At 48.3% G+C, this 14,974-nt stretch overlaps 1 protein-coding gene across 1 annotated transcript; it reads left to right on the top strand.

The window, feature by feature from the left end:
• Positions 1-14,173, top strand: LOC120532264 (protein NipSnap homolog 3B-like). Its single transcript, XM_039758133.1, has 2 exons — positions 1-143; positions 13,832-14,173. The coding sequence occupies exons 1-2, from the start codon at positions 66-68 to the stop codon at positions 14,156-14,158; spliced, it is 405 nt and encodes a 134-aa protein (XP_039614067.1). The 5' UTR covers positions 1-65; the 3' UTR covers positions 14,159-14,173.
• The last annotated feature ends 801 nt before the right edge of the window (positions 14,174-14,974 follow it).

The raw sequence follows: 14,974 nt of genomic DNA, 5'->3' as shown, positions 1-14,974 counted from the left end.
CGAAGCTCCGCCCACCGGCGCCGGACTGCTGTGTTGTGTTTGACGTGTGAAAGGCAACGAGCGACATGACGAGCGTCGCCAAGGTCGTCCGAAGCGCCCGCGGGCTTCTTCTGCGCCGTTCCTTCAGACAGGCGGCGACACAGGTGAGGAGCGGAGCGGCGCGGGTTGGACTTTGTCGAGGCCGCTCTTGTCTTTCAGCGCCAGTGTCCGTTTTGTTACTGAAGTTTTCGAAGTTCGATCGCCACTAATGACTACTCGTTGTGAACTGCTCATTTAAATCATCGTGCAGACGGCTGTGTCGTCCCTGGGGGTCCGGGCACATCGTCAGCCTCTGAAAGGTGGCGACTCGCCGCTGTCCCCCTACGTGCACCGGGCTGACGCTTCACAAAGTCCCACCCAAATGTCAACTTCGGGCCGACGAGGCTTTTATAAAGTTGAGCAGAACGAGTGGCGTCCTCCTGTGTGTCTCAGCGGGCTGCCGCACACTGGCCAGTCGACTCCCAGACTCGGGCATCAGAGGGTCCTGAGCGGATATTCCCAAATAAATCGTGAGAGCAGGAGTGAGCAGTTCGAGAAAAGGAGCTGGGCTACCAAGGGCCACCGCGGCTGACAACACAGCGGAGTCACCGACCGCAGGCTGGCCGAGGGGGTCCAGTGGCGGGTTAGCTGACGACTCCCTGATTTGTTTATGCCGAGAAAATGTGCGTCAAAAGGCAAAATGATGGAGGGGCCTGCAGCAAAGTATCGTGGGACAGAAAGGAAAGGCACTATATGAATACAATGTGTCGTTATTATTAAGGCTTAAAAAGGATGGAGCAGGGGGTCCGAAGGGGAGGTAATCAGTTTAGGAAAGGCCAAGCCGAGCAGGCTGACCGCTCCTGTTGATGGCTTGGAGGTGAGTGCCATAGCCCAGGTGAAAGGGTGACCGATGGGGCGCCACTTGTTTAGAAGACAATACCCTTAGGGTACAGGTCAGGGCGTGTGGCGTGGAACAGTGGGGTGGCACAGTGCACAAGCCTCACAACGCGATGTCCGTTTTCAGTGCATCTCGGCCTGGTGCTACGGTGATGAACAAGCAGACCCAAGTTGAGGGGTCTTGACGTGTCCACAGTGCGGTGAAATTCTTATTTGTGTGCCCCCCCCCAGAATAGCGACAGGAGTGCAATACCAAAAAACGCAGAAGCAGATTAAGGCTTTGAGTGGTGAGAAAAGCACAATATAAATGCAATGAATTCTTATTAATGCGCGTTCATAACACACTTAATGATCCATCCGGCCACCCGTCATCAAACCTGCTTGTGCTGAGCAGGGGGCCATGAGAGGCTGATTTACGTATCGTTTCTATGACACACACACACACACACACTGTGGATTCACGATGTTTTCAGACCCTTCACTTTCCGCACACTCTATTTTAATCTGAAGTGAATACGTGTGACACTTTTTGCCCCTCAGTCCACATGCAGTAACCCAGAATGACAAAAGTGGGATCTGTGAATCTCAGCAGAGTTCAGATCCTTCATTCAGTACCTCACTGAAGCCCCAATTCCAGCTCCTTGCTGAGTCCCCACAAGCTTGGCACACCTGGGTTTGGGCACTTTGTTCCATTCTTCCTGGCAGATCCTCTTAAGCTCCCTCTGAAGCTCCCTTCATCATCTTCTGGTCTCTCCACATGTGTCTGGGCTTTGGCTGCGCCACTCGTGGACCCTCAGAGTCGCGTCTTGAAGCCACTCCAGTGTGGCCTTGGCCGTTTATGTCCTGTCCTTGAGCCGAGTCTGAGGTTAATAATAATTTGTTTTAATTCTTTGCATGTATGTAGCGCTTTTCTCACTGCTCACAGCGCTCAGCAGTTGCAGGTTAAGTGCCCAACAGAGCAGAGTCCCTATTGGCATTTGTGGGATTCGAACCAGCAACCTTCCAATTGGCAGTTTCTTCAGGGATCTCTCAGGATTTGGTTGTCTTCATCCTTTCCTCCGTTCTGACTGGGCTTCCTGTCCCCATAGCCTGATGCTGCCACCTCCATGCGTTACTGTAGGGATGGGCAGTGCCAGGTCTCCACCAGACATACTGCTTGAAGTTCTACCCCAAGATTTGAGTTGTTGTCTCTTCAGATCAGAGGATCTTGTTGTCCTTCAAGTGCACTGTGGACACTTTTTCTCTAGTGTCATTTCTTGTGACTGAAGACAGAGAGATATAATTAAAGTTAGTAAAAAATATTTTATTAATACACACCAGGCAAAGGTAAGAATGACAGAGAAGCACAGTCCTAGGACACCTGCCCTTCATCTGCGCCCAGGTGTCGGTGTCCTAAATCTTTTATAATGCTAAGCACAAAATTTGACCTTATGACTTTAGTTGCACAAGAATTTCAAGACATTACATCTTTACAATAGTTTTGTTTGGATCAGTAGTTACACAATTTTAAAGGTCATCAGTTGGGCACTTGTAACTTCTTGTTCGTTACAGAAAACAGAAGCTGCACTTGTCGCAAGACAGACTTCTCGTGGCCCTTGTCACGCACACCAGATTAAATCAATAACTGATTTTTATTTTTCCACATTCCCCCCTTTTTATCAATCTGGGCATGATAAAATAGTGAAGAAAATTCAGAAGGCGGAGGTAAGGGATGGGGAAGGAGGAGGAGAGGGGGAAAGGGATGAGGAAACTGAAGAGGCAATTTGGAGCATATGTTCCTCGTGTAGCATATAGGCCTTGGCTATAGAAGCAGTGAAATATTTGGATATTATATAGCGAATAAGAGGAACAATGCAACATCCGATAAGTAAAAGGACAATGAATACTACTGCCAAAGAAATAAATACTGATTTTAGCCTTTGGCCCCATGACCCAAAGGTGGACATGAACCATCGATCCCAAGGGTCAGAAATGTTAGATAATGGGAAAGGGACTGTTGCTAGAGAAGAACGTGCTTGTTAAGGTGGTTAGATTCAAAGCCTGAACTAGGGGTTTTTCCTCACTCGCGGATGCAGTAGTGAAAAACTGAGTAGGAAAGGGGGACAGAGGAGAGGGAGCAGGTGCCTTGACCTTAATTTGAAAAAGTCCTCGGGATCATGACCACTTGCATATGCAGCTAAGACATAAGTTCCTGAATCATGCAAAGAAGGATTCTTTAGAGTAATGATTAATGGGTTACACTGATTCTTAGCACACTCATGAGAGGCATGTCCCTTTAAAATAGAGAATCGAGTCTTTAGGCCATACTGAGTAGCCTGCCAGGGTTCATAACCCCAGTCATTTGGTCCTGTGTTTGCAAACACATCACTCCAGAAGCCACATTCAGAGTCAGATGAAGCAAAACTTGAGTCAGAGTCATAAACCGGGTAGCTCACACAGACATATTTGTCAGGCCATTCCCATTGCTCCTGTCTGCCAGTACAGGGAACAATTGCACAAAAGTCAACCTGGAATGAGGCAGTTTCCTCAACCTGGAAAGTCAGTGTCACCCGTGCAGTGGATAATGGAAGAAAAAACAACAAGAGTATGTATATTATGGGTGCCATCTTTTGCAGTGCGAAGCGTGAATCCAGGCGGGCAATCCTTCAACCTTTACAGCGTGTGGTGTGGACAAAAGAACTTGGAACGGTCCTCTCCACCTAGGCTGATGCCAATGTTTCCTCCGGGTGTCTCGAACCAGGATCCAGGTGCCCAAGGGAATCGGCGAGTCCTTAGATGGAGGGCTGGTTCTCCAAGCCTGATTAACCTGCTCGTGGACTTCCTTCAGGGACGCTCGGAGGCCTGTAAGACTAGAGAGAAGATCATTGTCCACGGTATGCAGGTTCACATTTCCTATAACCATGCCAACGGGCATGGGTCGTCCGGTCAGGATTTCAAACGGCGATAGCCCCAATTGCCGGTGTGTCCGTCCCCTCAATCCCATTAAAGCCAGGGGTAAGCATCTGGCCAGGATAAATTGGTTTGTTCACAAATTTTTGCAAGCTTAGCTTTTAGGGTGCCATTGCATCGTTCCACAATACCCCACTTTGTGGATGGTATTTGCAGTAATGATGTACATTGATCTGTAGCCAGGTAGTCAATTCATTTATAATGGAATTCACAAAGTGAGTACCATTATCTGTCTGTAACTTTGGGATGCCCCATCTTGGAATAATTTCTTTAATTAGTGCTTTAGCAACCGTTTTGGCATCATTGCGTTTTGAAGGGAAAGCTTCTACCCATCGGAGAACACATCGACAATCACAAGGCAATATCGGTAACCTTTAGACGGTGTTAGTTCAATAAAATCCATTTGGAGGTGTTCAAACGGACCCATTGGGTTAGGAGTAACGGCGGGACTTACCTGAGTGCCTTTTCCTACATTAAACCTTTGACATAATGCACAGCGTCTACAGAATTGCTCTGCATATGTAGAGAAGCCTACAGCTTCCCAATGTTTTCAACATCTTGAACCATGGCATCTTTCCCAGCATGGTCGAGGCCATGGGCTATTTTGCCATACCTGGAAAAGAAGCTTTTGGGAGAAAAGGTTTGTTAGTTTGCTGATGAGTCCAGACTCCATCAGAGAGGGATCCTTCTTTGGACCACTTTTTCTTTTCAATGTCCGTGGCTGCACTCTGTAAAGAAATAATTTGATTATCAGGGTCCTTGTCATTTCTCTGTTGGAATAAAGAGATTGGTGTGTTACTGTATGCAGCCTTTTTAGCAAAGTAATCTGCCAATTCATTTCCTTTGCTGACAGGTCCTGTTTTCCTGTGTGAGCTTGACATTTAACAATCGCTAGCTTTGATGGTTTAGTTATGGCTTCCAAGAGGGATTCGATTAACTTTTGATGTTGGATGGGCTTGCCAGTACTGGTCTTAAATCCCCTAATTTCCATAATGCCCCATGATCATGGCAGACTCCAAAGGCATATCTGGAATCTGTATAAATTGTTATGATTTTTCCTTCGACAGCTGACATGCTCGGGTGAGCGCTATTAATTCAGCTGCTTGTGCACTTAAACTTGATGAAATTCGATTTGCTTCCAGCAGGCGGTCCCCTTGGACCACTGCGTAACTAGTTGAGGGTGCTCCGTTTTCCAATCGCAAAGAACATCCGTCTACAAAAATATTTTCTCCAATTTCTAAAGGTGTTTCCTGTAGATCTACTCGAGGCTTTACAACCTTTGCTATTTCTGTATGGCAATTATGTGGTTCGCCGTCGTTATTTGTTGGCAACAGGGTGGCTGGATTTAAAGTGGAGCATCTTTCAATTGTGACGTTTGACAAAGTACAGAGTACATTCTGATAGTGTATTGCCCTAGCAGTAGTGAGATGGGAGGTCTTAGCCTGTACTAAAATGGAATGTACAGCGTGAGGCACCTTTACTGTTAGGGGCTCATGAGCACTATATCTGTACTGGCTAGCACAGCTTCTGTTGTGGCAGCCACAGCCCTAAGGCAAGGCGGAAGTGCTGCGGCCACAGGATCCAATTTTTCAAAAATAAGCTATTGGCCTTTGTTTATCCCCATGTAATTGTGTTAAAACTGCAGTCATATATCCCCCCTTTTCGTCCACGAACAGAGTAAAGGGACGAGAAAAGTCCGAAGGCCCAAGGCTGGTGCCACCGAAAGTGCATTTTTAAGTCACAGAGAGCCTTCTCAGCCTGCTCGGTCCATTGCACCTGACCAGAAAGAGGAAGGCCAGGGTGTTTGCTAAATTTTGTAACGGCTGTGCTCTTTCAGTGAAATTCAAAATCCATTGCGGCAGTAACCCAGAATGCCCAATACAGACATAACCTGTTGTTTTGTGACAGGTCTGGGAAGATTTTGAATGGTGTTAATGCGATCGCTAGAGAGCTCTTGTTCCATTTGTGATGTCATGACCTAAATATTTTACAGTTGTTTGAATTAATTGCAATTTAGCCTTTGAAACTTTATGTCCATTGTCCCCCAGAAACTGCAGTAGTTTTTTAGTGTCTTCGCACAATCTTCTTCAGTAGTACTGCATAACATAATATCATCTACATACTGTATTAATGTACTACCTCGGTCTGGCCAGAACCCTTCTAAATTTTGAGCAAGCGCTTGTCCATACACACAAGGGGCTTCAGTATATCCCTGAGGCATAACAGTCCATGTCCAACGGCGGCTTTGGAAAGTAAAAGCAAACCAGAATTGAGTCAGGGTGTACAGGGATAGAGAAAAAGCATTGGCTAAATCAATTACTGAAAAATAACGAGCAGAGGGAGGGATTGCAGAAAGAATAGTGGAAGGATTAGGTACAATAGGAGCTCTAGGAAAGATTGCAGCATTCACTTGTCGTAAGTCTTGTACAAAACGCCATGAACCGTCAGCCTTTTTTATAGGTAAAATGGGAGAATTAACTGGAGAATATTTAATTGGAATAATCGCACGTTTCACAAGATCGGAATGTACGGCGGAGATGCCCAGCCTCTGCTTCAGGAGACAGAGGATACTGGGCACGTGCGGATGGAAAGAAGATTTAGGGTAGATCACCAGAGGCTCACAATGGGCTATCCTTCCATAATCATTTTTACCCTGAGACCACAAAGAGTCAGGAAGCTGAGAGCCAAGAAGGGAAGTAGTTTGCAATGACAACGCAGAAAGGGAAGTGCAGCATAATGTACGATGTACTAAAAAATCAGTTTGAAGCACAACTTTAGTTATTAAATGGTCTGAGGTATCAAAACACCTGAAGCAACATGTACCCAGTCTGTTCTATTAAGACATTGTTCTACCCATGGTCCGATTTCCACCCAATGGACAGTGCTTGATTTAGCTAAAGAAATATGAGGTAAAAAATATTCTGTGAATATGTAAGATGTACAAATGCAGCAGCTTTTGTGGGGGAAATGAAAATGCAGGGGATGTGAAGGGTTTCGGGCAGGTACCTGATGAAAGAAAAGATTCTAGCCAGGGGGTGTCTACTTCTATAGGGAAATATTGGGCAGTGCAATAGGGTGTCAGGGGCTTGGAGATTGGGAAACAAGCAGGAGGGAAATGAGTGAAGGGCTTTAAGAAGGATGGTGTGTTGTCATGAGATCCCTTCCTAAGAGGTTAACTGGACAGAGCTGATTTAAAAGAAATCAGTGTGTTAAAGTGGAATCACTGGAATGCAGCTGAACTCGAAGAATCTCTTGAGGCAGGGACCTCCTTCAGCGAAAGGGCTGAGCGCGTGGCTCCTGTGTCCACGAGGAAAACAGTTTCAGTGCCATTCACCAGCCAGCAAAGTCAATAATGGATCAGTCTCTGAATTATGGGTGAGCAAAGGTAGTTGAAGAGAAGGGCTGGGGATCCCTGCGATTCCTATGTCCATGAAACATCAAATTGTTCAGGTGGTGGAGGAGGGGGTGGGCACTTGTGAGGGCAATTGCGGCAGAAGTGTCCCATTTCACCACACCCGTAACAAGCATATGGTGTAGCGTTTGGATCTGGAGGGAGGCAAGCTGAGTGGATGATCCACTTGGATTAGGTAACATATATCCGCTACCTTGTCCCCGTCCACACCCTTGTCCCCGGAAAAATCCTCCACGTCCACGACTTCTGCCGGGAGTGGCCCCACCAGTGTAATAGTTCATTTGTGCTGCAATCAGCTTTGTCTGGGTGTCTGACTCTTTCTGCTTGCTCTGTTGTTCAGCATGCGCTGCGTGACGTTTACTTCCTCAAACGCGGCAGCCTCTCATCTAATACAGGATACCTTGTTTTGAATGTCGCTTCTAAGTCCGGAAACAAAAAGAGGAACTGCAGTTTTAGTTCGGTTGTCTGGATTTTCAAGGCCGGAGTGTGTTGCCATTAACTCTTAAATTCAGTGTGCCCATTCATCTACTGTCTCTTTTTTTTTCTGTTTGGCAGCCGAGATAAGAGACCAGTCTCTGCCTTTCTTATACTTGTCCTTAATATTATTTTAACATGTTCCCATTGCGTAATAAAGGGACCTTCATCCCGGCCCCGAGGCAACGCCTCGTTCCACTGCCACGGGTTTCTGTTATGCTGTCCATGATTGACAGTCTCCCATGTGGTGCCAAGCTTTCTCCACAGCACCTGAGTCCATTCTGTGGCATTAGGCTTCTACATATCATACAGCTGCTGTAATTGTTCTATGAATTTTTTAAACACACCGATGACTTTGGGATCAGGCAATTCGGACACAACGTCCTTCAGCTCTTGAATGTCTCAGTTACGATGTATCATTACAGTAGTGGGGTTATTAGCTCCTGCAGGTTGCATTGAATCATGTCGGGGGGGTTCTGGGATCTCAATCAGGGGGCATTCCAACAAGGGGCCTGTGGGTTTGGGGGACTTTAAGGGGGATTGAAAGGTGGTGTTTTGATTAGGGGGCTGAAGGAATAGGGTTTGACTTCTAGTGCGTTGGAGGTTCTAGGATCGTGAAACCCACCTGCCGAACCCATTACGTTACTTTTGTCATTCCCCGGATCAGTGTGTAATGAGGGATCATAATGATATTCTTCAAAGAAACCAGACCCCAAGGGATCATCTTTTAATTCTGGTGCGGTGGGCTGGAGGTGGCGGAGGAGAAGGTGGGGGTTGTGGATGTGGATGGTGTAGGAAAGGTGGAGGAACAAGTGTGGGATATAACGGGTCTTTTTTTTTTTTCTTGCTCTTCTTCCGCTTCTCATTCGACTGCGGTTCCGAATCTGCTTGCACTTTCTGTAAGCTATAAATAACTTTTTTTTTTTCTAGTTCTAACTTTCTGCAGCCAATAATTCATTTCTGTACTGCCTTTAAATTACAATCTTTAATAACCAACTCCCATCTGTCATACATAACACATACCTCTATTACAACATCCTCATACACTTCTACATACAACACCCTGGTGCATTTCTACATAATATTTTTCTAATTTTCTGTATCTCACTTGCATCTCCTGTCCTTCCAATGGCCAACGCCCACCGCTCTGCTTATTCCATTTTTACATGCCCTTTTAAAATCCAATCCTGTGTTTTGTCTATTAACTTTCTAGGTGACCCTTTTTGTGCGGCGTCTGCTGATCCTCCGAAAACAATCCTTCCAGCATAAAAGACTTGAACCCGGGCGGTTGGCAGGCTTGCTGTTATGTATTCCCATTTTTTCCTTTGCTTTTCTCCCCAGCCCTGTGCCAGATTTATCTTTCTATCCTTGTCCTACTCGTCCCTGTCCGATGAACTATTGGAATGCTGAGTGTGCCACTCACCCGCCCCAACGTTCCCTTTAATATTCCCAGGGGAAGTATACTACACTATTTCCTACGTTACTGTCACAGTGCACGGTGAAAGCAAATATTTATTTCTAGTACGTACTTTTTATTACTCGCCTTGTTTTTTAACCTGTTATTCTTCTATTCTATGCTCTATCCTCTGTCCAATAGATTTGTCCGGGTTTATGGGTGTGCCACGCACGGATCCCGTCCTAAATCCCCTTTTTAATTCCCAGAGGATAGTGTTCTATACTATCTTTCCCAACAGGAGTGACCTAAAACAAGGTATTTCTTTTCCATTTACTATTCCCGGTCACTTTTTATACTCTACAGCAAGCCCGCCCCCAGCTTATCTTTTTACGGAAACCTCCGGGTTACTTACCCCAGCCTGGGTGTTAGTCAGCTCTGTCAGGAAAATCCTTTTCAGTCACCGTGGTTGTACCAGAAGGAGACCGGGGACTCCTCACGCAGGAGTCGTCTCAGGACAGGGCAGTCCTAACTTTTATCGGAGCTGCTTACTCTGCTGCCGGTGCACTTAGTTGCGGCAGTCTGCTTCAAGAAGACAGATCGCTGAGATCTTCCCGCTCGAGGAGTCAGCCGGCCGTCTCCTGCCCCATGTCCGGGCGCCAGAAAACTGTGGACACTTTTTCTCTAGTGTCATTTCTTGTGACTGAAGACAGAGAGATATAATTAAAGTTAGTAAAAAATATTTTATTAATACACACCAGGCAAAGGTAAGAATGACAGAGAAGCACAGTCCTAGGACACCTGCCCTTCATCTGCGCCCAGGTGTCGGTGTCCTAAATCTTTTATAATGCTAAGCACAAAATTTGACCTTATGACTTTAGTTGCACAAGAATTTCAAGACATTACATCTTTACAATAGTTTTGTTTGGATCAGCAGTTACACAATTTTAAAGGTCATCAGTTGGGCACTTGTAACTTCTTGTTCGTTACAGAAAACAGAAGCTGCACTTGTCGCAAGACAGACTTCTCGTGGCCCTTGTCACGCACACCAGATTAAATCAATAACTGATTTTTATTTTTCCACAGCACTTTGGCAGGGTTGGCTTCATCACCTTCTCCACCATAAATACCACCTGAGTGCTGCTGAGATGGTCGTCCTTCCCACAGGTTCTCCCATCTCAGCAAATGAATTCTGACGTTTGGTTGACCATTGAGTTCTTGGCCACCTGCCTGCCTTGTTGCTCCAGGGACCACTCAGGTCTTTCAGATGGTTTGGTCCCGTTGCCCTGATGATGTGGTCACAGAGAGCTCCTTGGACTTCATGGTTTGGTTGATGTCCTGACATGCAGTGTGAATTGTGGGGTCTTCTCTGCACAAGCCCACGTGTGCCTTTCTAAACGATGCCACAGGTGGACTCCAGTCACTGTTCTAAATGCATCTCATGGACAGGTGACCAACTTAGTGTCACATTTACTGCCAGAAGAGCGACGCAGAAACGTTCTCCAGCAATAGAAGTGTTGTGTGTAACGGAAACGCGTAAAAAACCCAAACGCCGGCATCAGGGCAGCAGGAACGGCCTGTCTGGTGTCCACTGCTGTACTGAAGCTGCTTCAGTACCCCGTCCTCTGTGTGACTTGTTTTGTGACTGTCCCCAATGCACAGGCCGATGACGTGTGCGGGTAGAAGTCCCTGGCACTTGTGCCGCGTGCGCCGTTGGCTGGTGTTTCATGAATTGTATCGAGGATCTGTTTGCTGTCTACAGGAATTGAAGCAGTCACGTGATTCGTAGCTGAAGGCGCAGAACGCGTCTCCGTTTTAAGACAAAGGAGTCTGCAGATTCTGCAGTGCCTTTCAGTCGGACATTTTGACATTTCAAAGCTTTGTTCGTGTGAGACGCCACCATGAAAGTTGATTTGTCTCGAGCAGCGAGTGAGGAAGGTGTGAGTGTAGCGAGTTGTGCTGTTCACACAGACGGACTCAGTTGGTGCCTCGTTCCTAAGTCAGCGTATGGCGTCGGGTTACTGCCACAGCTCCGTGTCCGGGACACTAGCGCCAGTCACGCTTGGCTGTGACTGATGCACTTACTGAGTGTTTTGTGGTCACGTGATTGTTGGCAGCGTTCTCGCGTGGCATCACGGCCAAAATTACTTGACAGCGAAAGCAGTGTGGCAAGGGCGGGGCTTTGTTCCTCCAGCCAGTGGGAGGTGTTGATGCTAAGCAGCCAGTCGCGAGACACGCCTCCTTCCCCTCCTCCAACACACGTACTTTACTCCAATTCACAAAGATTTGCGCCAGTCTGCTGCGGGTGTTGCATCCAATTCAGTCCCCCCGGCCAAAACGGCAACCAAACCTGAAGTCGGTAGCAGACCACCGCCTTCTCTACGCGTCATCGCCAGGTCCAAATTCTCCCCTTTAAAAAGAACAAAACCGTTACGAACTGTCCACCCGCAGCATTGAACAGGCGAGGACGTGGCACTGTGTGGCGCATTCCCAGGTGACACTTGTGCCAGCAGTGCCCGATTCTTTTAAGGTGCAGAGATGAATCCTGCAGATGTGCCTTTGTACATAACACACTGTATGATTTGTCCCGGTGGCTTCGTTCTCAGGTGTACAGCACCACCCCCCAATACCCCCCCCCGGTGTACAGCACAAGCCCCCCAAGATGAGAGGGGGCAGAACGATGAACCTGCGATGTCTCAATTCAGATCTGATGGTTTGCGAGAGGATGCGTCCCTTTGTCACACGCCATCGATGAGGAGTGACAGGTCATTCAGCCATTCTGCTGCAGTGCCAGTCCTGACCGGGAGACTTCAGTGATTTTGAGCAGCGACTGACAGGGGGGCCTGAATTGGATAAAACGCCCCCAGCAGACCACCCAAGGAAAATCAAACTGTGGTCAATTCCGAGTCATGGAGGAGGCTGTGGGCATTCCTGTTTGGAGACGGGGTCTTGCAGTTGGCTGCTTGGCATTGGCTAGAAGAACAAAGTCCCACCCTTGCCTGGCTGCTTTCGCTCTCAAGTAATTTTGGCAGTGATGCCACGCAAGAATCAGGTGAGCGCAAAACACTTGCCAAGCACATGACGTGCACTAACAGAACGAGGGGACGTGTGGCGGAGGTTGGGAGGGTACGCTGATGGCGCGATGCCACACCCAAGTGCAGCGGGTGACACCACACTGGAACAGTCTGAGGGTTTTTTTTATGGTGGCTGGCGTGCCAATCCTGCCACCAACCCCTGAGTTTGCCCTGTAAGTTGGAGGACGGCATGCAGGGCTGGACGTCACCAGAACACAGCATTTTAGCATGAGTGGCATCTGACCATGCCACGCCTCCTAACTCGGGTGACGTCCTCGCTGGCTTTCAAGACGGTCCGTTTGAAGGGAACACCTTGAAACACGAGCCCCCCAAAGTAGCCTGCCACCTGCTGACGAGCTCTTCCTTAGCAGCACTTTGGAGTGACAAAGTCACACGTGCTGCCTCCCCTTGGCATGTGGAAATGCACTTTGGGTTTCTGAGTTGGCACTGCCACCAGAGTTGATGCTCCACGGGTGTTTCTCTTTAAACAGACCCCACGCTGTACACGAGTTACGCTGACGTCCCAGAAGTGAATGGAACCTGCAGGTCAGCTGTTTGTGTACCCCGACTGAGTGACGTCAGCTTGAGGGGTCTTATTAAAACGAGCCAGACCACCGTTTAGGTCTCCAAAAGAGGAACTCTGATCAAGTGAAATAGGCCACGGCAAGTGACACTTTTATGGCGCTAAACAGATTCACTCCCCTGTGGCGAGTGGGACCCCCGATTCTGCTCTTATAGGAACCCCTTTAGTACCTTTTAGCAGGGAAAGCGAACAGAAGTCCAGGTGGGCAGCAAGCTGTCAGCACCGTGCAGACCCCTGACTCTGAGCTGGCAGCTGTCCGTGTGTGGCCAGCCTGTGACCTTTAACCCCCAACCCGAGAGTTCAGGACCACTTGTTGTGCGTGAGGGTGGAGGGCACTAAAGGCGCTTTTCCACTGCATAGTACGGCGCAGCACGGTTCAGTTCAGCTCACTTTTGGGGGGTTTTCCACTGGGAACAGTACCTGGTACCTGGTCCTTTTTTTAGTACCACCTCAGCCGAGATTCCAAGCGCGTCGAACCGTTACCAAAACGTGACGTGTAAACTCTGCTGGTCACTGATTGGCCGGAGAAAATCGTCATTACTACGTCACTGAACTTGCGACACGAGACACAACAGACCCGCTAGATTTTTAGCACAGCCAGCGAAGGTTCGGACGCACCGTATTGTTTTAACCAAAACTGGCTGTTTCGTGGTCTATTGAGGAAGTACAGACGTTCCTCTCGTTGGTAGCCGAGGAGCAGATCCAGCGAGAGCTGGATGGGGCGACGCGGAATGAAAAAGTTTTTCAGGAGGTCGCTAAGCTCTTGGGCGCACACGGCTACCATCGGACTTACAAACAGTGTAGGGACAAGTTATAAAAATGAAGAGCGAGCAGTAGAGGCGGCGCGACTCTAACGACACGTGAATAATCGCGCCCTCTCTAAAGCGGTACTAAACTACAGTCGAAACGCAAACCGAGCCGAACTGAGCCGAACCAAGGTGAGCTGTACTGAACCGTGCTGTGCCGTACTATGCAGTGGAAAAGCGCCATAAGAACTGAGCGCTGGTCTTTGTGTCCTTGTGTGCTTTCAGCTCAGGGCGGACATCTCGACGGGACCCCAGCAGCAGCACGGCACTTTCTACGAGTTCCGCACCTACGACATCAAACCGGACCACCTGAGCGCCTTCTTGAAGCTGACAGACGACAACATCCAGCTGCGGACCGCACATTCCGAGCTTGTGGGCTACTGGACGGTGGAGCACGGTGGTCTCAATCAGGTCTTTCACATCTGGAAGTACGGTAAGCGGGCCATTCGGGTCAGTCGCGAGTCAGCAGTGGGCATGCGTTTGCTTTGCTTTATTGTGGATGTGGCGCCTTTCACTCCACGCTGTGACAAGTCTCCCCTTATGGCGCCATAGCGGAGGTCGACAGGAGTGCCCGCCATCAGACAAATCAAACACAAATCGCACCCACCGCTGGTTCCTCTTTGATGGGGTGACGCTGATAATTTAAAAACTGTTACTCCGCTGGAGAGGTGGGACGCCGCTCTTCGAGTAAAGGCAGGAGTGTATCGGGGGGATAAGGGGTATCAGTCACTTTAATTCAAACGGACGTCTTAAACATTTGTACTCGTTTGTGATGTCAGCACAGGAATGCCAGCCTCTAAGGCGGTGCGTCTTAAACCACATCTGTTTGCCGCCTTTCCTGTCTTTGAGATCCAGGAATACCTCCAGCTGTTGTCCTACTGCCCAGGGGGAGGAGGTTAAAGGTGACGGGTCCCCCTTTGAGATCCCCGGGACCACCTTGGAGAATCGAGGATCAATGCTGTTGGCTTAAAATGCCCACGACAACCCATCGCCCGACACTCCACAAACAGCTAGCGGCCTTTCACGTTGAGTATTGTTTTAATGTCACTATTATGAGTGACAGTCACAGGTGTCTGTGACCAGGATGTCCATAATGGTGGAGTGGGGGTCATCGAGAAGGGACAAACTACAAACAAATGTGCGGCAGACCTGTCAGGTTGGAATGCCCACAGTGGAGGTCTTGGTGCTGCTTCTCCATTTGTATCAGGCAGACAGCCGTCCGTCTCGGACCCCTCTGGGCTGTAAGGTACCCCCCTAATCACACCAAACTAACAGCACGTCCTTTATTTTAAGTGGAGCCTTCGTTTGACACACAAATGTGCTGACTTGCCAGGTGATGCTGGCGTGGACGTGACTCATTCAGGGTGT

This window comes from Polypterus senegalus, chromosome 7 (assembly GCF_016835505.1).
Source record: "Polypterus senegalus isolate Bchr_013 chromosome 7, ASM1683550v1, whole genome shotgun sequence".
NCBI classification, from domain to species: Eukaryota; Metazoa; Chordata; class Cladistia; order Polypteriformes; family Polypteridae; genus Polypterus; species Polypterus senegalus.
The sequence above is the reverse complement of the archived record's forward strand: the minus strand, read 5'-3'. Positions and strand labels throughout refer to the sequence as shown.